The sequence below is a fragment of the Drosophila takahashii genome, chromosome 3L, assembly GCF_030179915.1.
Source record: "Drosophila takahashii strain IR98-3 E-12201 chromosome 3L, DtakHiC1v2, whole genome shotgun sequence".
In the NCBI taxonomy this organism is placed as follows: domain Eukaryota; kingdom Metazoa; phylum Arthropoda; class Insecta; order Diptera; family Drosophilidae; genus Drosophila; species Drosophila takahashii.
The window spans coordinates 17676072-17703565 of NC_091680.1; the positions used below are offsets into that span (position 1 = coordinate 17676072).

General features: G+C 38.6%; 4 protein-coding genes across 9 annotated transcripts in view; 2 read left to right on the forward strand and 2 right to left on the reverse strand.

Moving 5' to 3' along the window:
- On the forward strand, positions 1-980 carry LOC108057933 (uncharacterized). Its single transcript, XM_017142397.3, has 2 exons — positions 1-411; positions 475-980. The coding sequence occupies exons 1-2, from the start codon at positions 97-99 to the stop codon at positions 865-867; spliced, it is 708 nt and encodes a 235-aa protein (XP_016997886.2). The 5' UTR covers positions 1-96; the 3' UTR covers positions 868-980.
- On the reverse strand, positions 917-3937 carry Dronc (Death regulator Nedd2-like caspase). Of its 2 annotated transcripts, none has more exons than XM_017142396.3 (2): positions 3494-3937; positions 917-2262 (listed from the first exon to the last, which is right to left on the reverse strand). In XM_017142396.3, exons 1-2 carry the CDS (start codon positions 3935-3937, stop codon positions 1357-1359), a joined length of 1350 nt encoding a protein of 449 aa, XP_016997885.1. In that variant the 3' UTR covers positions 917-1356. The 2 variants fall into 2 exon arrangements, with proteins under 2 accessions (XP_016997885.1, XP_070070479.1); XM_070214378.1 differs by having other exon boundaries at positions 917-2265.
- Positions 3906-14115, forward strand: LOC108057917 (uncharacterized). 2 transcript variants are annotated; one of them, XM_070214379.1, is made up of 6 exons: positions 3906-4041; positions 4752-4945; positions 4997-5204; positions 5539-5632; positions 5691-5850; positions 13607-14115. In XM_070214379.1, exons 2-5 carry the CDS (start codon positions 4759-4761, stop codon positions 5838-5840), a joined length of 639 nt encoding a protein of 212 aa, XP_070070480.1. In that variant the 5' UTR covers positions 3906-4041; positions 4752-4758; the 3' UTR covers positions 5841-5850; positions 13607-14115. The 2 variants fall into 2 exon arrangements, with proteins under 2 accessions (XP_070070480.1, XP_016997864.2); XM_017142375.3 differs by lacking the exon at positions 13607-14115 and having other exon boundaries at positions 5691-6723.
- The window catches only part of bma (SCY1-like protein bma), a 24943-nt gene continuing 3317 nt past the window's right edge, over positions 5869-27494 (reverse strand). The window contains exons 4-19 of one of the 4 annotated variants that reach the window (XM_017142373.3): positions 26697-26852; positions 26507-26627; positions 26320-26415; positions 25629-25774; positions 25076-25206; positions 22419-22533; positions 21965-22110; positions 20878-21031; positions 20172-20348; positions 20033-20105; positions 19232-19368; positions 18942-19155; positions 15244-15497; positions 14432-14491; positions 11435-11614; positions 5869-8259 (exon numbers count right to left, since the gene is read on the reverse strand). In XM_017142373.3, coding sequence (XP_016997862.1) covers positions 8233-8259; positions 11435-11614; positions 14432-14491; positions 15244-15497; positions 18942-19155; positions 19232-19368; positions 20033-20105; positions 20172-20348; positions 20878-21031; positions 21965-22110; positions 22419-22533; positions 25076-25206; positions 25629-25774; positions 26320-26415; positions 26507-26627; positions 26697-26852 — 2187 coding nt within the window. In that variant the 3' untranslated portion in view covers positions 5869-8232. Of the gene's footprint in view, positions 8260-10497; positions 11615-12272; positions 12291-14431; positions 14492-15243; positions 15498-18941; positions 19156-19231; positions 19369-20032; positions 20106-20171; positions 20349-20877; positions 21032-21964; positions 22111-22418; positions 22534-25075; positions 25207-25628; positions 25775-26319; positions 26416-26506; positions 26628-26696; positions 26853-27494 lie in introns of those variants that run through there. The other 3 variants (XM_070214377.1, XM_070214375.1, XM_070214376.1) reach the window with 3 other exon arrangements.

A 27494-nucleotide genomic window follows, 5' to 3' on the forward strand; every position in this document is an offset into this window, starting at 1 on the left:
AAAGTGTGTATGTATGCCGGAACAGCTGTTTTAGATTTACCTGGCCAAACACAAATCAATTAAACAAATGCAATTTCTGCATTAAATCACAGTAAAATGCAGGAATTTTCGGCCAAACGCGATGCTCTGTTCGCCTGCCTCGACGATGCGAGCAAAGAGCTGAAAGGAACCGCCTTGGATCAGAGCAAGGCCAAGTCGCTTTCCATCAACGCTCTCGACCGGGGCAACAGATCCGGAAATTCATCCGGATCCGGACAGGTGATGAACTACCGCCATGGTCGCAGCATTGAGGTTGGCCTCGATGCGGAGGACGGGAGATTGCGGCGGATGCGGGGCAAGGAGAGCATCTTTAAGAAGCCGGAACTGCCCATTGGCCGCTGCCTGAAGCCCAGGAAAACTCCGGATTACCAGGTAATCTTTGCTTCCCTTACAATAGCAATCCTCCTTATTAAATCCCTGGTTTCCCTCGCCCAGGTAAACCCGCACAAATGGAAGAAGTACTCCCTGTCCGATGTGGACATCTCCGATCAGAGCAATTCCGCCGCCGCCCTCTCCTTTCTCCGGCAAATGGATGCCCAGCGCGAAGCCGAGGGAGATGATCATGAATCACCACACTCAGATGGCAAAATAGAGTTCAAGAAGACCAGCAAACTCAATCGCAATCTCAAGAAGCTGCAAGAGGAGGAAGTGGAGGATGTGGAGCTGGACAAACCGCAGTTGAGGGGCTCCAAACTGGTGATGCCCGAGTATGTCATAGGTCAAAAGTCGCAGAAACAAAGGAAATCCAAAGTAAAGTCGAACCAGAGCCGTGCCTCTGGGAAACTTCAACTCTCTCACTTGGCGGAGGAGGATGAACAGGATGAATAGGTTATAATAAATGATCTTAAGCTTATAAACATAACAACTAGTGTTCCCATAAAGTTTTAAGAATGTAAATAGACTTTTATTGTATAAAACTGGGTGTTTCCCCTTTTATAAAACCTGGCGGTTTGTCAGAAATGCCATCGTTTATTTTGTACATGTAAAATCAGAATGGAAAACTTTTAGCTTAATGGTTCGATTTCTAAAATCTGGTGTGTACTGGAATTACTAAATTTTACATAAATCTCTTTTGTTCTATTAATTGCTGATATTTATCACATAGAAAGACAATTCTCATACCTCCAAATGAGGTATGCAATATACGTATTCGAAGAACAAGTAAAGTAAAGAGTATTGGTTAAAAAATACAATTAGGAGGCACGCGGGCACAAAACACATAATCTAAAGAATATAAATGCGACGACAAAAACATAAATAAGGATAAAAATGCAAATATTCAGTCGGGAATGCTTTCATTATGGGCAGTGGCTGCGTCTACTCGCTGTAGAAGCCCGGATTGAAGTAGAGTTTCTTGTTGAAGCCGAGATTGTCGAAGGCACCGGTCTGCATCGACCCCTTTTTGGTGCGCATATTGCCCACGGAGGCGTGCGTTTTCTTCAAAATATCCTCGACATTCGTATTGTGGGCATGCTCGGCCATCACGTCGCAGAACTTCTGGATGTACCAGCTGCCCGTCTCAGGATCCCGGTGGGTAACATAGCCCGGCGTATTGGCATAGCAGACCAAAGTGTCCGCCAGAGTTGGCACATTTGTGTACGCCGACGACATGCCCTCCGTCTCGATCTCGGGCGCCTCTTCCTGCTGCAGCGTAAACACCGGCTCCATGGGATCATAGTGACCCTTTGGCTGTCCCAGATCATGATGATCACCGCGGCAAAAGGGAAAGATGAGCACCTTGGGCTTGTGCACCAACAAAGGACTGATGTTCGCCTGGAAATGATTCTTGATCTTCTGCATATCGACCACTGAGCCATCGCAGAACTCCACTTTGTCTATCTCCTGCACGCGATTGCCGTGCGTCATCAGCACCATCACAAAGCACTCGGTGTTCTGGACATACGACGAGGAGGTCACCTGCCGCAAAATATCGAAGAACTGATGCTGATTCATGTTGCCGTAGGCGAAAATCGTGAAGCCCAGTTCGCGGAACAAGTGGATCAGCGAGTTGCTGTCCACCTGGGCTCCATTTCGTTTGCGTTTGGGATCCGGAAAGTCCATGATGTTCACCATAAGCAGCACGCCGCGGTTCAAACGGGAGCGCATCTTGTAGGTGCCCACCACGTCATCCGTGTAAATCTTGTCCGACTTCCTAATGTTGCGCAGGGGTCCGACAACGGGCTCTAGATAGGGGGTGAGTGGTCCCAGCGGTTCATTCAGGGGCTTCTGTGTGACAGGAAAAGCAATAAAGATAAGGTTTTGAAGTGGGGGTAAGATTAGTATTGCAGTTTTCCAGCCAAACTGCACTGAATCATAATCATAACTTGCAGCCATAAACTTATGGTGAAATTCTAAAGAACTAAAGATCGGATCTGCTTATATTTCTCTGAATAAATTTCATTAAAAAAACCTCAAGGTTAAAAAGCCTATCTTACTGTGAAAATATTTGGGATAGGTTATGGTAACTGAATAAGCAAATTGTATAGCTAGTATCTTTAAGTACTTCATATCCCATTGTTTAACATTTTAATGACAGCTTTTAAAGTCTGATATTAACAGAAAGTAACAGATATTTACAGAAAATAAAATAAATGCATTATGGATTTCATTTAGGCCAAATTGGACTGAATCATAACAGCAGTCATATTGTTTGTTTATCAACAAAGACTTTATCTTTGGGAGCTATGACATAAGCCCAATAAAATATTCCTCAAAAGTGCTAAATAAATTGTCTGCCGCTTGAGCCTGAATTTGTTTACCCTAAGAGCCCATATATGGTGCTAGTATTTGGGTGAGGTAAGCTGGATAAATTGACACGCCATTGCCTGGAAGGCATAAAAAACACAAGATGATTCACTGGGGTATTGAACTACGCTTCGAAAGTCCTTGAAAATCATCAGATCAATGTTCTTATAAAGTCTCACTGGGATTTTAAATTAGGTCAGATATATGTATGAATTTTGAACGTAAATATTGTAAATTCCTGTAAACTCAGCGGATTAATGTTCTTATACTAATGGTCTCACTGGGATTTTAAATAAGGTCAGATATATGTACATAGTTTCGGAGTTAATGTAAAAAATTATATTTAAATTTGAATATTTTATCAATCACACAATAATTAATGTAAACATTGTAAATTTCTGTAAACTCAACGGATCAACGTTCCTATACTTAAGAGTCCCACTTGGATATTAAATTAGGTCAGGTATACATATTTTTTTAGTAAATAGTAGAGTACAATAGAGTAGTAAGCACTATAATAAACGCAAATAATGTCAATTTCTGTTACTGTTATTAATAAATTACCAATAATCAAAATCTAAGTGTGAAGTGTAAACAAAAAACCAGTTTTTTTAACATGGGTCACTGACCTACAAAGCTATAATTTCACCATAAATGGGTGGAACCCACCTGTTGAATGAGAATCTCGAAAATAAACTGAATATCTTACCTTGCTGGCACAGGCTCCCTCGTAGGCCTCCGGTGTCCTAGTATCCACAATATCCGCCGACTTCCGGCTGGTGTTCCGTTCGTTCAGCGAGATGAACGGCCTTGAACCGGACTCATCGACGGACTCCAGTAGCTTGGCGGCATCCAGGCAGTTGACCTTTCGCAGGGCGGTGATCAGCAGGTTGTAGGCGGTGGGACCCCGTTGGGTGATCTTCAGAAAGAGCCGACGATGCTGCTCCAGTCGCACATCCTCGTCGTCCATGTTGAAGCGCTCCCCGTTGAGATCCTCCGTATTCCTGAGCATCTGGACGGAGAGGATGCCCTGGTGGACGCATTCCGCGGCTACGAGACCATAGTTCGTCTGCTTGACCAGCGTGTCCAGATTCTGGCGGATGTGCTCGCGATGCTTCTTCAGCATTCCAATCTCGCGTTCCGGCGGCTGCATTCCGGATGTGGTTTTTATCTCGTTCCGGGGACTCCGCTTATTTGGAATTCCAAGGATATGCGTGTGTGGCAGTAATCAGTCTCCAATTGGCAGTGATATTGGCAGTGAGTCACCTCAAGGTTTTTCCGCAACTGACTACGTTTGGCGCTCGTTTCGTTTCTTTGTCTCCGCTCCGTTGTTCTTGTTTTTTGTCTTGGCGGGGCAACAATCGACGGCCCTGGCGGTGTCCTTATTTTTCCAAAAGCAAATTACCTAGTCTACGTATTGCACTAGACGATCCTGTCCAGGATCAGGGTTCTTCGAATAAGATTTCTCTTGGAACAAAAGGATTCTCGGGCTCTTTCTCGCAGCCACTCAGCGCGCTCGTTATCTCTCGACTCTAAATTCTAATTGTGGGATTGGTGAGACCACTGCGAGGTGGCTGAAGAAATCCCCAAATCGCGTATGGGGAAAAATACCGCAGATATATCTTAAATATATTTTATATTTCTGTATTAAGAAAATTAAAAAATAGAAATTTAGTTTTAAATTTATGTTTTGAAATAATAAATTTTAAGCAGAAAAGTATAAATATTTCGGTTTATAGTATTATTTAAATAATATTTTTAACGAAAATATTGTTCACAAAATGTTCAACAGACTAAAATTAATTTAAACAATTAAATTAAAAATATTTAATTTTGAAAACTAATTTTAAAAACCAAATAAAAAATACCGCAAATAAAAATACCAAAAAAAAACACCAACTGCTTGATGGTCACCCTAATATTTCTCGTCCAAAACAATACCCGCAATTCGCAAAACGTAAACAAAGGAAAACCATGGAGGAAAACCAACCAAAGCCGGGAACGGAAAATCCCGAGCCGAAAAGCGCTATTAAGGCATCCAACTTTCCCAGGGAAGTCAAAATGAAGGCACAAAGACAACTGAACAAGATGGGCTACTCACAACAAGTCCTGCTAGAAGCATCCAAATACCATGATCAAAACTATACGGGCGCCCTTTTCCGTATGTCCGATGTCTATAACTCAATAAATATATAACCCTAATCCTTTGCAGAATATATTTCCACCACGATGGCCAGGGGCGAGGAAATGGTGAAAAATTGCGACTCCGTCAGTCTGAACAACATGACCCAGTGGCTGGAACTGATGAAAAGTGCCCAACTCTCGGATCTTTGCGAATTCGAGGCAGCAGCCGCTGTGAATTCCATTATCCAAAATGAGAAAAAACCATCTCCACGTGAACTAAATGGCATCGACTTGAAGTAAGTACAAGTGGAAAATAACCACCTATATCCGTAATATCTTAAAGATACTTACTCTAAAACTTCTGTTGTCTGATCTAACCAAAAGATCTTAGAAAATTGGATATCATATTACGCTTGTAGTTTTATCGACAATGTGTTCTCTACTTCTATTACAAAATCCTTTGTAAGTTCTACTGAACTCTGTAATTTTTACCATCTTAAAAATATTTGATTTGCACAACTTACGGAATAAGTTTCAATGAGTCATTGCTTTTTAGAATTACTTCAAGATTACATTCCCAAAAGTAACAACATTTTAAAGAGTATGACCCATTACCATCATCTCTTTCAGCGAAGCCTACAAGTTCCTTGAAAATGCGCTGATGGGTCAGCCCCAAAAGAAGTTGAGCGATGCCACCAAGTCATTTTTGTCCAAAGAAATTGAGGTGAGCTGGAAGTACCCATCTAAAATAAGATTCCTAATAAAAGCCCTTCCCCGAGCAGCTCCTTATAGAAGAGGCAAATACCGAAGAATCCGATGATATTGCCCGCAGCATGGGACAGCGCCTATATGACCACCAAATCCTAGACTACACAGAGCAGCCCCACAAATGCAGCTTGGACCCACTCTTCCTGGACGAAGATCTGACGTAGTCGATAGACAGTAATTATAACTAAGCCATTTATTCATTTCCACACATTTATTAAACATTTAAATTCAATTTGTTTTTATATACGTACATTGTCACATGCATTTGCACTTTTCCATCTTCCATCAACCATCGATCCCACGTTTATACATTAGTATTACTATGCCGAATGCCCCAACCTTTGTACGTATTAATATTCGATAATTACACTCATAATTAAGTACTTGACTATAAACAGTTTTAGCACATTTAAAATCTAGAATTCCTTTAGTTGTACACAATTACTTCAAGTAGTGTAAGTACGAGTATAAGAAAAAGTATAGGGTCTTTGGCCTTGGATTCTCTCAATTGCATAACATTTATTGTGCATGATTGTTTTCAAGTTCGGGTTGCCAATTTGCATTGGATTGCATAGACTAGAGTAGAGATAGGTAGTTTAGTTTTGGTTTTGCTTTGATTAGCTTTGTTTTAAACTTTAAGAGGCATAAAAACAGTTGAGTGCTGCTTGACTCCCGTAGCATCACAATAGAATCACAAGAGACAGAGTTGGCTTCCTTTTAATTTCGTTACAGGTTCTAGGATGTCACACTTACGATAACATAACGTACATACGATCAGAGTTACATACAAATTCGAATACAAATATAATACCCTTTAATATTAACCGTAGTTACTCTCATTAAAACGATCTTCACACAATCAAATGCAATTCAATAATGTACATAATATAATTCTTAAATGTTCAGTCCAGTTTGAGCTTTTGGTTTTCCCCTTTTTTTTTTGGTATGTTTAGTTGTGTGTCTTCACGTAAACATTAATTAAAATTAAGTAAATCTAATTATGTATACGTACGATTAAACGCTAGTAAACCATATCGATATGCCTTGTCTAAGATCGCAAAATGTAACCGAAATAAACGAAAAATTCACAAATTCAAAAATTCAGACTGAACAAAATGCAAAGCAGTTTCAGGTGCATGGCAAGGATATGCTGGAGTTTCAGGATCATTAGCTGGCATCAACCAAACGCAGATCCAACGGATCGAACAAACACAACGACAACAACGTAACAGAAAATCAGAAAATCGTAATTGGTAGTTAGAAATTCGTAATTGGTATAGAATTAGTGTCGGTAGAATTTTGATTGTCCCGTTCCCGTTCGTGTTATTCAGAGCATAGATCATTCGTGTGTATATAAAGTAGGTTTTAGCGTGTCCTTGGTAGAGTTTGTCTTGCTTCTTGCTTGTATACATATATAAATTCATATTTGGTTTTAGTTTTTCACTTCTATTCCGCTAAACATACCACAACAATGATAATCGCTTTAATTGCAGTTTACGTAATGAATACATTAATGACGTCTTCACTATATAAAGTTTCAAGAGTTTACCATATACCACACTTATACGCATATAGCTGCCCAACTATACAAATTGACTATAAATTTGAGATTGAGATTGCCTTCAGGAACATCGGCTCCATTAATTGTTCTGGGTTTTATTCGGATCGGTAGATATATTTGCTTGGTGGACCTTGGGGTTGTTTTCGTGTATTCACCTTAGTAGTAGTTTTGGGTGTGGTTCGCGTTATTCCGGCTGAACAGAGTGTATATTTTATGGATTGAATGATGGGGATTTATATGTGATTCATCACTGTAAAGCGCAGGCGGGAACCCTCGAGGTTCTTGGCTAAAAATAAACTTCTCTTTATACTCGTGGTTATCAATATTCATTATTTTTTGATTGCGTTTGCTGTAAAGCTCTGTGATAAGTTTGAGTTTTATGGTGCTAGGTACGATGTATGTAGGTACACGATTTCCTCTTATTTCATTTCGTATTTATATTCGAGTTAGCGATATGATGGATGTTGGCAAAATAAATAAGTAATTGATATCTCTTTTCTTATCCCTTATGATACGATTTGGTTATAAATGGTTTAAATTATAAGAATATTGGCATGATATATGCGGGTTCTATGACACACAGAGGAATATTTGACATGTATTTTGGCCTAGCGTAAACATTCATAATAAATATGTTCAAGAATAGTTAGGGTTTCTATGAATTGATTGCATTCTGCTTAGTGTTTTTATGTTCTCTCTGTATCGTGTTTTTTTGTGATTGCTGGATTGTGTTTGACACTTTTGTTTTGGATAAATTACAATTAGTTTGTGATTAATATGTTGCTTTGGTCACATCGATTTGGATTGGCTAACAACATTTAGAGATTCGACTGAAAATTCTTAGTTAAGCTTGCGCGTGGTATACGTTTACAATTTTATATTTATATACCGCTAATATAATTTGATTACTGGTGTTTCATAAATGGACCGAAATTGCATTGAAAAGTAATTGGATTCTTTTGAATGTATATTTATCTGTGTGCGTTTCTGTATCTTTAGTTACGTCCGGAGAATAGTTGATACTGTAATAGAGTTGTTGCAAGATAATTAGGCCATCAATCTGGTTGTTCGGTTTCAAACGATTTTCAAAATACATATGTATATAGGCTATTGGTTGTATTGTTACATAAGTAGGTATTACTTAGCTACTGGGAACTGCTGAAGCTACTTGGTTTCGAAGTATCTCGCACTCCGTTACGGATATTACGTATATTACGGGAATTACGAATACGGGAAAACATCAAATATTTTGGAGCCAAGAAGAGAGAAAGGGGCACACACAATATATTGATATTATAAAGATTATATGTATATTAGCAAAAAAAGGGTGGGACAAACATCGGGTTCGGTTGTCATGCATCGATTCGATTCTCGGGGTTCTTTCCTATTTCACTTTATTGCGGGTGGAGTGACTGGATTATCTGGGATCTGTTGTATTTGGGTTCAACTGGTTACGCAATGCAAACTACGAACATCTATCTAGGTTCAACTTACGGCTAGGTGTACGTGTCTATGTTGGATTTCCACCGGATGTGGATGTGGGTGACTACAAAACTACTACTAAGGTACAATTGTGGATGAGTGTGGGTATTATCGGAAGGTTTCGGTTTCGGTTTCGGTTTCTCACCTCCGGTCGACTTACATACGTTCAAGCAGAGCTCTGCTTGTCTAGGTATCGGTAGCTACTCTTTTTCGATCTCATCAAGTTGGTAAATACTTTGGTAAGATTTTTTTTAAAGATTTGTCGCACAATCTACGCACTACGCACTTGGAATGCGAGAACCTTTGAACTCTTAAGGCACATTTTGAAGTATAATCATAATCATAAGTACGGCGAAAGCAAATTATAATTTCAAATGCATAAGCGGGCGGGGGGGTTTTTTGGGTTGAAAGTCAAAGCAACACTGATTGTGCAAAAGCCAAGTATACATTTAACAATTACAATAAATTCGCAATGACTTAGTCGTACATAGTAGAGTAAAATACAATACAAATGCATATAAACATCTGGTAAGTCGGTTAACAGATTCATATAGTTCAGATCGATATATATGTAGGTATGCAAGATAGCAGGTATAGCAGCCTTCTGAAGCCTTCAGTGTCAGTCAATCAATCAAGTTTACACATATATTTTACAATTTCTCCATGATCAGCAGCTTAATTCGATATTTCAGCTTTGGTTTTATCTTTTGTTTATCTCAATTTTCATTTGTTGTATTTCCAGAATATATATAGTGCAGTTCAGATGGGCAGAAAGTAAAATGGCAAGTCAAGTAGTACAGATACGTTCACAATGCCATGGAAAACGTCAATTCCAAAACATTTAGGAACACCACAAATATTTTACAGTTGCAAACTGGATTTAAAAAACTGAAAAATTGCAGGCGCATGCATTTCAAGGGACTTTCGATATTATTTCATCTTTTTTTATCTTAGAGAAACTACAGAAAAAGCATCTGTTTCACCTATGATTCAGCATATGGTTATTTATTAAGTCCAAGGGGTCATCCTGTGAGAAGTTTTAATTATCATGCAGCTTTAGTACTCTTAGTTGGGGTGGTTGAAAACATAACGCAGGAACATAACTTATTGGGTTCGATGTTACCAATTTCGAATTTTAAATATTTATGAATATTTTTTCTTTGAATAACAAATTTAAAATACTTAATCATCAATGCAATAAAATGTACTATGCTGCAAAGGTTTTGAATACTTTAATTTATTTTAAATATTTAAAGTTAAGTACACAACGGGAAAATATTTTGTAAAACTTTAACTCCTCAAGAAGTTAATATTAGGTCAAAGTCAGGGTGGAAAACCATGCAAAAATCTTTTTGAAAAACTCTTTAAGAACTTTTAATAAAGCGAATTTAAACATATAAAAAATAACAAAATAAAGAAAAAATATTGCAAAATTGTAAAGTCTATATACCTTGATTACCGCAATAGATGGGAACTTAACTGTATTAACTTAAAGTACGTTACTAATGGTAATTATCCTATCCGTATCGTACAACTTGTGGGTCGAACTAACTAACTCGTAAGAGTGTGAGCGGGAAAAATGCCGTTTAAGCTGACATAAATCCGATAAATCCACAGTGCAGGTGCTTAAGCTAAACTAGCTGGTAATGTGGGCTTTAACAGTAACAACTCTATCGTGGGATTTACAAGCACGATTATCAGGACGACAATGATAAAGGATTCAATTTGTGTTGACATCACGTTCCGCACATAGACACACACACATGCAGCGGTGGCAATAGTGTTTGTGTGTGGATGGGAATTTCTGGGGATTCTCATAAATTTGATTTTCCAATGACTAATTGAATTCGTCAATTCACAGGGTCGTTATTTTTGTTTTTCTTTTTTTTTTGTTTTTTTTCTTTTGGGCTGGGATTTAAAATCGATTGGAGTGGCAACAACTAAGATAATTAATAATATCAATCAATAATAAAGATAAACTGTAGTTAGTAGTATCCAATTTGGGCTATGTGGTGGATAACTTTGTTACGATTTCAGATATGTTTCAACATTAACACTTATGGTACATACAAATATTGAATAAATTCTCCAAAAAACAACAGTTGTGTATTCGTACTATTAGTATGCATATATAAATATTGGTTTAGTAATTAGTTTTAGTATCAAGTTTAGTATCAAGTTTCATGTAAGTAAGTAGTACGTATGGCTAGGCTATAGTAGTTCTCACATAGGTACGTTCATTCATTGATTTGGCATTTCCTTTTTGCTACATTTTACCCTCTGCCCCTCTTGCATTATTCGATTTCTTTCCATTCGGTTTTGATTCGACTTACTATACATATAGTATATTCTCTTGTCTGATTGTTTTGAGAGTTTTCGAGCTGCTTAATTCCTTGGCGGGAGATTGAGATTCATGCTCCGCAGCTTGGCCTTGTAACGCACATTGTTGAGGCTCTGATTGAAATTGAGGCCGTAACCGGGGCCTAAGCCGTAATTATAGCCGGAATTATTATAATGGCTGGTGCTGGCTGAACCGTATCTGCTGGAATCGGCGTTGGCCGGAGCCTCACCGATTTCGTTCAGATCGTATTATTGACTGAATGTAATATTGAGTGACGGACACTTTCGGACGTTGCTGTGGCTGTTTCGTGTGCCATTGACCCGCAACAGCGGCACCGGGCTAACCGTGCCGGATACGGAAGTTAATTGTCTTACCATGCCGGATCCCAGTTGCTGCAGCAGCCCCGATCCGGAGCCCAAGGGTCCCGACGAGAGGACGGTGGACTGGCGACGCGACCTTATCGACTGCATACTAGACGACAGCAGGAAGGGAACACTGCTCGAGGTGTTCGGCATGGAGCCACCCTGTTTTTGGGAGTACAATAAAGGAGATTTCTTTGGAAGATTAGTCGGGGCTTGCTAATAAATCTTTTTGCGGATGCGTTCGGGATCGAGATTATATATTTTAAAAATCAGTTGGTTTCTGTGCTATGTACAGGGTCTGCGATGTGGCTGTGTGTGTGTTTGGTTGAACTCAAGCCTTACCGACGGATAAGTATACATTGAGCTGATGGTGCAACAAACAAACAACGAAACAAACCAACAAACAATCAAACAAACCAAACAAAGCCAAACTCGAAATCAATCAATCAACGGACAGGAGAAGGTCGAATCAAAAAACACTGATACAAACAAATTGCAGAGCACAGAAAAGTCCAAACTGAATGAGAACATATAGGATATATACGGATAGAGGTATGTACATATGAGGCTGAATGCGCTTGGGGTATTTATGCATACATATTCCAAATCAAATTTGGCCTCGCAGACATGAAAGGCAGAAGGGCGGGGGAGTCGTGGGGGCGGGGCAAATGAAATCAAATTACATTAACATAAAATTTAATATCAGCATACTGCGTGTGTGTGTGTGTTCGGCTGTGTGTGTGCGTGTCTAGACCTTAAATAGTTGAGAGGCGGAAAAGTAGGGGGTGAGCTGAAGAGACTGGAAGAGAAAATTAAATGGAAAATCCGAAATTATGAAACGTGTACTCACGATCATGCTCCGTGCAAGCTGCGAATTTTTTTGTTTTTTATTTATACGTATATTCGATTTTTGATTCAATTATTTTTTGTTCGTACATGAAATGAAGAACGGAAATATACACACATGAAATAAACGCAATCTTGTGTTTTGTGTTTTCGTTGGCTGAACAAAGAAACAACGCGGTTTAACATCAATTCAAAGCGCTGTTGTTCAACAATTCAACAGCAGAAATACACGAAAATCTGGCTTTCCATTTTTATTCATTTTTTGCCAGCCATTAAAATACATATAAATGAGAAGATATAGTAGTGTTCGTGTTCTAGTGTGTTTGGTATTTGATGTTTCATTAGTTTCTTTCTGATACGAACGCAACATGAACAGAGTTAAATGGAAACGTAATCAAATCAACACTGAGCACGATCAGGACATTTAATGAAGAAGTAGTCAGGTTTATATAGTATAGTTATAGTATAGTAAAACGAAACATAAATTGTTGTTGTTTCTGTTGTATTTGCTACTGATTGGATACGTTTTAAAGGGTCTACTGCTCACAGATGGGTTGTATTTTGTGTTAGCCTGGTTTAAGGTATATTTTTCCTTTATATAAAAAAACTGGAATATTTATTTCATGTTTAAAACAGAACTGCCCAATTAAATTTCTCTATAAATTGGACAAACAAATTAAAAATCTAAAAAATAATGGAATTTTTAATATAAGTTGTTGGTGTTCTATTTAATATTAATTTTTCACAGAAACAAAAAAATATATAATAGTACAATATTTCTGTGTGGGCAGCTCTGGCTTTAAAGAAAAGTTTTCCTTGAAGCCCCAAAAAGTATGCTACAACTCGCCACATTTCATTGATTTTCCCTCCATCAATTCGATTATTTCGCTGAAAAGTCTTCCATTCATCAAATTTACATCGCCGAATTTCATTATTTCAATACTCTTCTCCACTGAAGGCACTTTGTATATACTTAGAAATCATAATGGGATACGTAGATACTTGAAGAAAATAACATGAACACCAAAGACAACAAAAACGGAACAGAGTCGACGACTGCATTATATATACACCGTACTGGATATTAGCATAGGCTTTTGTTTCGCCCCAACCCAGAAAGATAGAGACAGAGAACGGAAGTACAGGCAGACATAGCTCAAGAACAGGACTCTTGAACAGAAACTTGAAACTGAATGAGAACCACACAAAAATGAATACATGTAGAGGAACAGATAGCAGCAGCGCAGCAAATGCACAAAACATATCGGAAACGAAAACAAAATGTACAAAATATATAACTTAACTATGAAATTATAATTTCAAATATTCTTGCAACAGGTTTTCCATCCAAATAACAGCACAAGAACGAGTACGAGTACGAGTACGAGAACGAGAGATTTAGGCAGCAAGTCAAATTCATATTCAAACGCAGTTGCAGTTGCAGTCTCAAAAATACGATTATATATCGAAAGAGCGAGCCAGCGAGAGACGGGTGCGAGCGGGCGAGCAATAGAAGCGGAAACGGAAGCGCATCCTTTCGGCTTCCGTTCGCCATTTTCGGCTGGCAATCGTTGTATTGTTCAAGTGATTTTTGTGTGTGGGTAAAGAGGACAGAAAGTTAGCTTTGAAGTGCTTTTGGAGACGACAACGATAACAATGAAACGACAGTTAACAACTTGGCAAGACAAAGTCCATTTCGATGTTGGCTTAAAGTGCTGCCGACAACTCGCACAAGAATTGCAAACGAATCCGTTCAGATAGGCCTGACCATGTTTTTTGGGTGGTCTTATACCCTTGAAGAAGCATTTGAAATTGTTGGAAAATATTCTACAATTTATGAGTTACAAATTTTATAAATAAAGAATTTTTAATAGCTCTGACTGATATTGGGCTAATTTTAACTCATGGAAAAAATTTGGTATCATTATGATACTATCATATCATATCATAATTATTTTAATATCATTGTATTTCTTCAATTTAAAGTAAACCCTTAATCTAGTATATTATTATAATATTATCTTTTGAAAATTATTTTGTAAATTAAATATGCTTTTAATTATTGCCTTCAAGGGTACAATATCTTCGACTCGGTCGAAGCTCGCAGTGTTCACTGTGATTCTGCATTCACGTAACTGGGATTGCTTTGTTTTTTAGACTTACAACATAGACCGAGGTGGATGGCACCGATAGACTCGATCCGGAGCTACCGCGGGCACCGTACTAAAATATATTTGGAAGGAGATACAAAATTCATGGCGATCGAAAGACCCCGAAAACACCGTAGTTTGTTTTGTTTTTTTGTAAAGTGTATAGGTGATCGTTTAAGATCGGGGGAGATAAGATATAAGAGAGTGTTAGAGTGTTAGAGCATCTGTGATATGTAGACTTCGCTGCGGTTTCGGGGGGAAATGAGCTAATACATAATGGCATTCATAACTGAGCAGATCGGAAAAGAAAGTACCAACGAAAGAGTGAACTGAACCCAGAACGGAATGTTTCTTGTTTGGTTTTGTACGTAGTAGTCATGTGAGCAATGTTCGCTTTGAGAACTGAGAACTGAGAATTGAGAACTTTGAACTGTAACTGTAACTGTAGACTGTAGTAAACACGATAAACGCTACGCTAGGCGCTATAGCTAGTTGGCTATATATAATAGTAATTAGTATACAGAGTAGTTCGGCGGGTAAAACATGGCACATGAGCTGCTGGAAAAGCCAAACCAAGGAAACAAAGAAGCGACAGGGCGCACTCAAATGAAATATCAATAAAAATCAAATAATGGGAAGCCTTTTGTGGCCGTCGATGTGGCCAATCGAGTGGCAATCGCGGAAAGTAAGGCAAAAACAAATGAACTGGGGCGTGGGAAAAAACCACAACAAACAATGGCGGCCACAAAATAAAACCGAAACAACAAAAATCAAAATTGAAACTGAAACTGAAACCCGATGCCGGGCCAGACGCAAACAACTTACAGTTGGCGGTGACAAATTGATGGTGGAGCCACGCCGCTCCTGTGGCCCAATGCTCGAGTGGCGTCGCGTCGGCAGCCCGCTGCCAGGAGTACCGCCCGGCGAGGAGGCGCACGAGGGCGCTATCCGGATCTTGGGGGTCATCAGCGTGTTGTCCGAGAGTCGCCGGTTGGGGAACACGTTGCCCACGCGCAGGAAATTGCTGTCCGGCGACGAGGGCGAGCATCCGAACCACCAGCCGCCCAGCATGCCGGAGCCTAGGAAAAAGGACAATGCACAGAGAAAAAAAGAGAGAGGATTAAACATTTAAGTTTTTTATTTGATTAGTTTTTTCTAATTTTTAATTCTATTTTGGAGAATTCGGTCCTTACTGAACAATACATAAAGAGGACATCAAATAGAAAGAAAAATGCTTCTTTAAAGTATATTGGAACCTGCAAAGCTTAATTATTTTGGGTATACGGGTTAAGTTACGTTACTTTTAAGCGAAAAAAGGAAGGAATCATTGAAATGTAGTATTGCATTACTTTTTGCCAATTTTTAATATTCTGTTGAAAAGTTTGACAGTATTAAAAAATACATAGAGAGGACCTTCCACGAAGAAAAATATTTAAAGGGTTAAACTACGTTTTATTTCTAATCATATTTATAAGTTTGGGTAAGAGTTTTGACCGATGTTAATCTAAAATAAGTAGTCTTAAATCATCCAAATATTAAAACAAATAAATAAAATTAGGCATGAGCACCGTTGAAATTTATTACCGTGAACCTTTGTATTTTTTTCCCTATACACAAATGCTGTTTTTCCCCAGAATCCTTTACGCTGACACACCAGCATTGTGTTGCGTAGCTAATTAAGACTAATAATGGTCGCGGTCAGGGCCCAAAACACAGACACGTCGTGACCGCAGTCAGTGCCAAAAACCGACAAACCAAATATCCGAATCCACGGAAGCCTGGGATACCCATGCACGGAATTCTGTCACTGCCAAGGGCATTCGCACATTTTGCGGTTGCGGCCGCTGCACCTGACTTCACTCCACTCAGCCCCCCAATCCACTCGCATTCAGAGGCAATTTGTGCCAAAAGTTATTAACTTGTATTCACGGCTATTGTCAAGGTTGTGCCTGTCATTCGTGCATTCGCAATTCAATTAACGTGGATTTTCACGCACAGCCTTCGTGGAAACTATGAAAAGTGTTTGGTTGGATTTTCTTTCTGCTAGTTTAATACTGTATATCTTATATTTGTTTAACGAGGGTTATTCTAGCTTAAATCACAAAAGGTCTAAAGCTAAATTTAATTGAATAAAAAACACATACTATTTTTGTATGATTTCTTTTAATTTTAAATTTGAAATTTACTGGTAAAATTAAATTTAAAAATAAGTTTGTGGCTCAATTTGAATTCATAATATATGTGAAAATAATAAAATTGTATCTTAAAAACTTAAAAGAACTAAAAGAAACTTAAAGTTAGGTGATAATGATTGAAAGTGAATTTTAAAGTTTGCATTTGGTAATAATTTGAAATGATAGAATCTAACTAAGAAACATTTTGTATTTCAGATTGCTTTGATTTCCAGACCATTGAATTTATTCTGTGAATCCAGATGTTCAAAACTATTCGTATGTTTCTGAATGCCTGAAAATGGCCTGGCCTTGTTTGTTTGTGAATTTTAAGTGGTAATATGCAGCAGCTGCAGCAACAGAAGTAGCTGCAGTCAGGTGGCAAGGTGGAAATTAACAAGTGGGTCGGGTCGGTTCGGTGGGCGGTTCAAGGTGACTCTGACATCGGCTGTGGCAAATTGTCAGTGGCACAGTGCACTATAGGGCATTTGACCACTTTTGTTGGCCGAAATTAATAACTCGGTCATTTCAAAAGATATTGACTTGCAACTTTACCAGTCGCCATTTCTTATCCCCCCGCATATTATATATGGTAATCATCCGGATCGGAAAACTATATCATATAGCTGCCATAGAAACGATCAAATTAACTTTGCTGTTTTTGGAGATAAATGCACATAACTTTAGAAATAGCAATTATGTAAGTTTTTAAAACAATATTAACAGTTTTATACAAATCGGACGACTATATCCCAAAGTTTTAAAAAAAAGGGCCAAATGCAAGAATTTACTTTACATTTGTACGACTTTTTGTTCAAGTTGTAGCGGAACTTTCGTTTTAAAGCCGCTAAAGTCCACTTAAGTTAGTCAATTACAAAGCTAAGTATTTCTACTATATTTTGATAATAATTTAAAGTCACGAAAGTCCTTACTTCCTTAGCCACCAGTGCAAACGATAGGAGTTTGTGAAATTTGAGGTTATGGTCTAAAAAATTAAATTACAGAAAAAGTGGCAATAAGTGGCGATTCTGACCATATACATTTTAACAACAATTAAATAATCTACAAATCCCAATAGGTTCCAGAAGTGGACTCCGCTGGACTCACTTTGTTGCTCCATTTGAAAATTAGTTTTCTTACAAAAATGTACTTGTTAGACCACTCCCTTTAACACTCATTTGTAAGAAAAAACCGTCTCATTTTTGTCGTCGAACCACACAAATACTTAGTAAATAGCATAATCCTTTAAATCCAATCCAAAAAGTTTACTTAGATTGCTTAAAAACTCAAATTTAAAGCACTTTAAAACTGCAAGCAAAAAGTCGAAATTCAACAGCTCGATAATTGCATATCGAACAGCTGATTTAACAGCTCCTACCTTAACAGAGGCGACCTCTATCGGATTTCTGTAAACGTAACATTGTTAAATGGTCTTTTGTTAACACATCCTCAAACAACATTTTTTGTTTTAACGACTTTTAAAAAATGGGTTTTGGCCAACCAAAGTGGTCAAATGCCCCATAGTGCAGTGGGTCGAGCTGGGCTGAGCCGGCTCGTGTCTGCGGGCGATTAGGGCCATCATAATAAATCATCATTAGGGCGAAAGTTCATTAAGCGCTGCAGCCTGTGTTTCCATGGCTGATAATACCCGGCTCCGGGCGGTGCTTTTGATTTTCATGTTCGTCATTATAAAATTATCATTGCCAGGATAATACAATTAAATGCCCGGCACAATGGCCCGATGTCGTAGGAGCCCAGCTGATTAGTGGGCAGAACAAACGGGCTCCCGTCACGTTCGATGAATATCAAATTGAAATCACAATGAAATTTTCAATTATACATGCCCACAGGCGGCCACTCAACTGGTAACCAAGTGGGCAGGGAGTCCCATAAATACAGATTCGGTAAAGTGTATATAAGGAAAGCCAAATATTCTTAGTCCCAGTAAACGTAATTACTTTTTAGTGATTCATGAATTACTTATGAGCAAATATGAACGCACTTGTAAATAATTCAATTCAAAAGTAGGTGTGCATAATTTAATACAAATTAAACAAAAATGTTGTTGTCTATGTCAAATTTAAAATACTAATTTAGCTACTAATTTGGAGAAAAGGTAAAACATGAATATAATATTATTGATAGTAATTTTCACTACAATAAAAATAAATCCAAAGAAACCAGTCAGAGAAGTCTTTTGGTATTCAATAAAACATCTGAAATCAACCAAATAGGCTGTACATATATTTGCTTGTGATTTTGTTATGTACGAACATTAAATTTGCAAATTTGTAGTGTAGCTAATTAATTGTAAAAAATTTTAAATTATTAACAAAATAAGGATCCCCTTACCGCCTGAGTTTTTGCGGGCCATGTCCTCGGCGCTGGACGTCTTGCGTTGATCTATTCGCAAGTTGGGGATGTTGAAGGGCGGCGCGTTCATGTTGTCCGTGGAGAATTGGTGGCGCAGGGTGCGGTGGCGTTCCGGCGAGGCCATCGACAGGTTGTCCAGCTTCAACTTGTTTCTCTGCTGCCGATCGATGGCCTCCAGCATTTGCTGCAACACCTGGCCAAAAAAACAGCAATAGCGGCAGTCGGAGAATTCTCAGCCTGAAATGCATGGATAGCCCGGCAAAACTCACCTCCAGTAGATAGCAATAATGCTCGAAATTGAGTGCCGGATTTACGGTGTGCGGAATGAGCAGGGGCAGCACGTTGGTAGCCATCGTCTCCACGGTCAACCCGTACGTTTTGTCCACAAACAGTTTATGATAGATGCCTGCGAAATTTAATTAACAAAAGAGTTTTACTTGGCCTGCTCGGAAAAATTCAAGGCACTGAAGATAACTATTGAAAATGCGTGGACTGTAATTTTATAATAAACAAATTTTTATTTAATTTCAAATTACTTTTGTCACCAATAAGAAAGTAAAATTTTTATTTATTTCAAATCAATGAACTAGTCTTTATAATTTATAAAAATAATGTGTACAATTTAGTTTACCTTTCATCATAATACTTATTTATAAAGACTAACAAGTAGTTCATTGTTAGCTAAGCTTATTAATCAATCTTAATAAATCTATTTGTCACACTGCCCTAAGTCACAAATAAAGTCATCCTAATGAAAATATTTGTCCAAGCAATCAAGCCCGGTAGTTTATTAAATGGGGAAAACTATCCTTTAGCAATTAAGCTCCCTTTCAACGGAGAACTAACTAAATCATAAATGTCAGCTTGTGGGGAATTCGTTTGAAAGTAAACCTCTGTGGGCAATTTGTATTTATGCATGTTAGCATGCAGATAAACTGGTGTAAATCTGCATTGTTCGAAATGGGCCAGGGGGAAAATTGGGTTTCATGCACTTTAATTAGTTTTCGATAATGGTATATAAAAACAATGGAAGTGTGTGGAATTGCCGAAGGCTTTGTGGTTCAACTTACGCACAGTACGCATGATGATATCGGGATCGGGAATGCGAATGTTCGCCAGCAGCGGCAGGACCTCATCCATTACCTTCGATAGAGATATATGTGATATATGTGGACTTCAGGGGTGGCGAATGCAATCTATACTACCCACCTGAGCCCGTTCCATGCGGTCCATTACCCGCTCAATGCACATTAGCACGTTCTGCACTATCTTCGGATCGGTAATGTTCTTCTCGAACACCATTTTCACCTTGGGCAGGACCATGCGGCGAATGGAGAGCTCATCGATGCTATCAAACACATTGGCCACAGCCACAACAGCTGCGCTCTAAGTTTGGAATATGTTTAATTAATTATGCGCTTTAATAATAAATGGAAGGCGAAAGCCCTAAATAATAAAGATTAAATAATAAATTATTAAAAGTAATTCATAAAAAGTGTATTATTTTAATTAAAAATATTTGTAAAAATGTAATTAAGATTTTTTAAATCTTTCAAACAATTTCTTTAGCAAAATATCTAAAAAAAATTAATTGTAAAATGTCAAAAGAATTTATAAAATGTTAATTTAATTTACGAATATTTCATGAGGAAACCATCTTTCTTTCATGCTTAAATTTGTTTTAACATTTATTGAATTTTAATTTTCTTCTCGCTCTCTGAGGACTCAAAACTGCGGAAAGAAAATGCAAATTCAGTTGCTCGGGCACTTTTGTGCTCTGAGTCAGCGTCTCTGAGTCGCAGTTAATTAAGAAATTGCTGCTGTAATTACACAATCAGCTCCGTCAACCCATTCCCATTTCCATTTCCATTCGCCGGCGTCTGGAGTGATTTGCATATCCGAGTGGAGCACTCACCTGCACTTGTATCGTGGAACCGTCGAAGGAGTAGAACAACATCGGCATAATGTCTGTGGTGACGTCCTCCGGCTTCGTCTTCTCGATAATCAAATGCAAATTCTCAAGTATCGTAACGCTGGCCTGAATGGATTTCGGTGTATTGTAGATGATTCTAAGGATATATCAGAGATTTGATTAGTGACCAACTTTCTACATATATGTGTCGCAGAAAAGAGAAGGAAATTACTTAAAATAAATGCGTGTGAAAAGTTCCAAGGGATAAGTTTATTCTATTTCATGGCCGGGTGTCAATAAGCGTCTTACAAGTGGCCACAAAGTTTGTCGCCAAGTTTTGGCAAAGTAGTGAACTCTCTCTCGCAGACGTAGTGGTGCGGGCTTTGTGTGTTTTACTAATTTATGCACGGCTACCACCAAAGGTGAGCCCTCCGAGCACTGCGCCTCCCCCCGCCACGCCCCCTCTTCAGGGCTTGGTAAAGTTTTTCCCAGTCGAGCTCTATAAATTACAATACGAACTGTCGCCTGTCGCAGTGGGCGCAATAAAACGTCATGAAAATTGAATAACACAAAAAAAAGTGTCGCGAAAGTTTTTCAATTGTTCAAGCACAAAGTTCGGATCGGTAGACAAGAACAGAAGGGATTCTGGATGAACAATGACACGATAGAGAAACTTTTAAAGCCGGAATGTAATATTCATATTTTTCAACAGCTCTATTCAGTGCATATAGATTTATTTAGAACTTTTCCCTATTACAATGCAAGTATTTTCTATTTATTATTTTTGTTAAATGTTAAATATTATCTTACGCTGTATTTTATTTGCTAACATATTCAGTTTATTATCGCTCTTCTGGACCAATATTTAAATACCTATTAATATTATTATTTTTTTCACATTTATGTTTTAATGTTCGCTTTTATGCCACCTAAATCATTTTATATCCTACGTTGCAACCCATATAATTATTTTTTAAGCCGCATTCAGTTCATTTAAGATATATAGCTCGGTTTTCATTTGTGGCCTGGCTACCTGGCGTTCAATTCTTTTGTCCTCATTTACCAATAGGCTATAAATAAGGCTACTTACTTCATGGTGGCCGACATGAGGTTGTCGTACTCCGTGAGCGTGGCTTCCTGGACAAAGAGCATGACCGGCTGCAGGACCGCGGCGAGGACCTCGTTATTGTTGATCTCCGATTTAAGCATGGGCCAGATGTTCTGCCACCAGAGTTTCTGCGAAAATAAAAATAAATAAATGCTGGGAAGTCATTAACCAGTCTATGTCATTTCAATTGCCAATGCTAAGCCATCATTAAGCGGCCTCAGACAAAGGACTCCTTCCACGAAAATAAAGGACAGTCGCAACATTTTTGCAACTGACATAAAACGGCTCGTAATTCACAAATTGTTTGGCCGTAAAGCGCACAAGTTGACGCCGTTAATGATTAATGTGCTGTCAGTTCGTTGGCCCAAAAATGTGTCCAACAGGCTGCATCCGTTTCCGGCGGAAAAGGAAGAAGGAGAGACTGGGTGCCACTTACGCGTGGTATCAACGGCATGGCCTCTATCAAGGTGCTCTTGTAGAACTGGGACTTCTGCTGCGTGTCCTTCATGTTGACCACGTCCAGGAATTTGAGAGCGTTTATAGGCGTATCGCTGTGAAACACGAAAAATGACAACGAATTAAATCTGCCCATTTGCACGCTTTTCATGATAAATATATTATATAAGTGCAACATTTTGTGTAATCACTTTAAGTGCTTAATTGCATATTTTAAACGATTGTAGCTGGATTAGTTGGTAAATGACATCAATTAAACATTAAGCTGCCAGTGCGAATGAAACAAATGAAACAGCGTCAAATGAAAATGCCACAGGAAAAACCCGCAAAAATTAGCTAAAGGCAATATTTATCTCTGCGCCGCTGAAATTAAAATATTAAGTCCCCGCAGAGCGATGGGCAGGCGCCACAACTTTCCGAAATGGAATTCTAAATACTTTTCATTGTTATGTAAATCAAATTGCTGAAATTTAATTGCCAAAAAGTGTTTACTTTCGACCCGCATCCCGCCCCATTTTGTGTGTGGGTTCCCGGTTATCTGGCACCGAGCAGTTGGATTCTGTGAAATTGCTACAAATTGAAAATAAATGTGGGCTATGCGAAGCTGCTTTACGTTCGCTTAGTTAAACAATGAAACAAAATCACATTGCGTATACGCCGCATAGTCCAGTTGATTTCGCCTCTTGTCGACTTAATCAGGGCAATTGACCAAGCGGAAAAATCCCGTTTCAAGACTCCTACTTGTGCTTAAATGGAGGAAAGGTATCTTGCCACTGATTGCCAAGGTACTCGAGCCATTTGCATACGCTGCTAAAAACGCGGAAAATGTTGACAACATTTAAATTAACTTCAAAGTGCTGCCACCAACCTGACTGACTAACTGACTGGATGACTAACAACGGCAAAGGAGGGTTGAGATTGTGATGCCGATGGTGCTTTTCCGGTGGAGCGGCAAGCTGTTACCTTCACTGTTGCTGCTGACAGATGCGTAGGTGGTAACCGGAGGTATATGGGTTCGTTTTAGGTGGTAATGAATTTTGGTGACATTTACCAAAAAAAGATTTTAGAGATATTAAGGAATGGTGTGAAAAAATATCGAACAGATAAAATATAAAATTATAAAACAGTTTGATTTTTTTAACGGACATTAAATTGAAAATCGTACTTATTTTTTTATTATTTTTTTTTCTATATGATAAATAGTTATTAAAATTTGTTTTTTTCCACTGATAAAATGATTGAAATAAAAATATATTCCTGCACTTAAAAGCACAGAAAAAGAAATATAAATTTTTAAATGAATAAACAGGATCTTTCTTGACCTGTCCATGATTACACCATGAAATTGCACTCATGAAAAGCCAATTTGAATTCAATTCGCAGAGCACCAGCAGCAACACAGTATTACCACACAATTGTAAACGTTTTGCGCTACTTTACATTCAATTCACCTACGGGGCATATATCCTGGAGACAGGCTGCGGTATTCCCTAGCTGAGCACTGATGTAGTTCATGCTTGGGCTGCGCAGCCACTTCAGGCGCCACTTCTCCAATGCCATCGCCATCTCCATCGTCTTTGCCTTTGTTTGTCTAAACGCGGCACGTCGCCTTCCCCCTTTTACAGATCTCCACGGGAGGCAGGGAGGCCAGCAGCTGCTGTCGTCATAAATCCCAGAGTCAGGCAGCCTGGGTTGTGGAAGCAATGCCACTCCAGCTCAACTACCGCAGCACAATCAGCTGAAGAGCAGCGACTTCTTACACTCGGAAAAAAACAATTGCTTTGTCCCCGAAGGTCATATAAATCGATTACTTATATTTACTAACCATCCATGTACATATCAAACCAACTTATTTTTAAACTACAGCTACGCGAATTCTTCAGATTATCATGCTTTAGCCAATCTTTCTCCACTTCATGGACTTCATTTTTAATTTTCCCTAAAGATCTTACAAATTTATTGCTTTTATATATTAACCAGTCATGATCTTTTCTAACCAACTAACCAGCTACGCGAATTCTTCAGATTTTCAAGCTAAATCCCATTTTTAACTTTTTAAACTTATTTCCGTACATTTATATTTTTGTTTTCGGAAATTATAATTTTCTCGAGCTTAAAACATAGGTATTTCATGTTTTAAATTCGTTTGTTCTACATATTTTGCAAAGCAATAAAATATTTTTTTAAAATTTGTTTTCAATGTCAAAAATAAATCCCAGTGCACAGCTCCCGTTCGCTTTGCATTGTGTATGTCTTTCAGGTCTGATTACCGCTTTCATTTGGCAAACAGACGTAATTAAAGTGTGCGTGTGTCGGTTGAGGAAAGGTGGTGGGATGGATGATGGCTGCTTGGCTGGGGGGAAAAAATGAAACCTTCAATTGAATTTCAGCTACAGGTACAAATTGGCTTAGAGATTGCGTGTCGCCGGGGTTAGTATACGAGTTTTTCTTTGGGCTTTGGGTGGATGTGGGCTTGGGTGTGTGTGTTCCCAACAGGTGTCAATTTCATTTGTAACTCAAACAGAAACTTTGAAAGTAACTGCGCAAATTGCCACAGTTTGCAGCGCTTCCTGTTCCTCCCTTGCCGTCTTAGCTGGATAGTTGGGTAGCTGAAGGTTAATTAATTTGGCCACTCACATGAAGTACTTGATGAGCTGCAGCAGTTGGGCGGTGGGCCTGGCCGTTGCATCCCGACTGGCCATGCGCGAAGTGGCCTCCTGCAGGGCAATTGGCAGCCTGGGCATCAACTTGTGGACCAGATCATCCAGCTGGAGGGGTAGGAAATAGGGGGATTGTGCCAAAAACTCTCCATAAGCATAAACGAAACAAACTTTGCCACAACATTAGAAACCACTTGGGGACTTCGGAAGCAACGTCCAATGCCCAGGAAAGGACGAAAAGTTTTAATGACAAGCGCCCGAGGGATAGCTGCTTGTGCTGTTTCTGCTTCTGTTGCTACTCCGTCACCTGTCCGCACAAGTGGCAAAATAATTAGAGTTTCAAGTGGACTTTTTGATTACATTTGCATTTGACAAAGCTGCGAATCTAATTACAGCGCGCAAACAAGCCCATCCAAGCGTTTAGCTTCGGCTCAAAACTTTTCATCCATCCAATTGGCACTTGTCGCGTCCCCCAAGCGCCCAGTTTTCCAGTTTCCCCGGCATTCAGAAATTAGAAATTGTTTACCCACCGATTCCATTTGCTTGGCATAGTTGGAGGTGGAGTTGCCGGCCTGTATCAGCGGCCTTCCGTTGTTGAAGACCGCACAGATCACCATCCCCAGCGAGAACATGTCGCTGAGTAGGCTGCATTTGGACGTTGACTGAGTTTCGGGAGCTAATGAAGGAAAATTTTAAAAAATACAATAAGATAGAAGGTCATTAAATTTTTTTTTTAATTTTTTAGGTATATTTTATTGATTTATTTTTATTTTATTGATTATTGAAAATGAAGAAATTATCCTATCCTTCTGAATAAAATAATTACTTGGAATAATCTTGCTCAAAAGAATCTTATAATCTTATAAGATCATTTCAAAATATTTATTTTAATTATTATTTTAAAATGGAAGTAATTTTATTTTTTTGGTGTTATTTCTATAATGTTCTTTCTTAAATTCTTGTTTTTCGTATCCAGTTCGGTAATATAAACTATTTAATTAAAAGTGTTCTTATTAATTATAAGGTCTTTCAGTTCTATTTACTATTGAAAATTTCATCGATTGCCTACCACTTTATGACTATAAGCGTCTTCATCTTAAATAAGCATTTTTATGATAATATATCATTTGTGTAGTCCCAAATGGATGATGTTCACTCTTGTTGACTTTTTCACAGAGAGTAAAGAGGGCAATGGGATGTGACCAATCTGAATTTACTCACCCATAAAGTCGAGATTTGGCTGGGCCATCTTGGACACCCGGTTGCTCCACGGTGGACACGGAATGGAGCTGTTCAAATCGTTCTCGTTCATTCTCTCTGCAATCCGAATATGCGAATATGAATACAAATTGCTGACCTGGCCAATCCATTTCAATTTTTTGGACTCCCAAGCCAAGACCACACTCACCCACATATTCCATGCCGGCCAGCTTCCAGATACCGCGCTTGGTTATTAGTATAGAAGATGGACACACATTGCGATGAATTACGTGACCGGAATAGTGAAGATACGCCAGTGCCTCGGTCAGCTGGAAAAAAAGAGCAGTCGGGTCACGGTGCCTGTCCAGAAAACAGTTACCTGCCAGCCTGCCACTCACCTGGAGAAAGCCGTACTTCAGCTCCATGTCCAAGAAATTGTATTCCTTGGCATGGGCCGGTCGCTGGGGCAAGGTGTTTGCCGCCGCTTGGGCCTGGGCCGCTGCCGCTCCGCTCGCCGCTGGCGTCATGTTGGGAGTCTCGTAGGTCTTCGACTCCTACACAATAACAAAAAAACAATTTTTCATAGCCAATAATAATATGTTTTTAAAATAAATAAATTGAGTTATGAGAATTTGAAATTAAACAAATATTTTGATAGCCTTTCTAGAATATTTTCATCTTTAGATTTGAATATCTTTCAGCTCTTAAACATACTGTGTTTTGTTCTGAAATTGTACAGATATATTTACTTTACTATCAAACAAAAGAACGACATTAAAAAATTATAAATCCAATATTTTAACACGGCGAAAAATACCTATTTATATATACATATAGTGGTACAATATTACCTTAATATAATATAAACATAAACCTCAATAGTAAGTACTAATATTGGCCATAAAAATAATTAAAATATTTAAACATGTGATTTTTTATGTGAAACCACTATGAACTAAATAAATAAATATTTAAATACAGGCTTCAAATGATTTTGACCGACGGAATATAAAGTTGAAAGCCCCTTTCGAATTTGTCTGTGTACGGGACAGGTAATAAAGAGTTAGGGCCTAATCCCGCACCGAGCTGGCTGGGTGGCCTTAAATTTGTTTCACCCTGGGCTCGGATGGCAAGCTACTTCCAGCTCATGGCTCTAAAATTCCCATTCAGAGCATTGCATTTGATGATAAGCCATT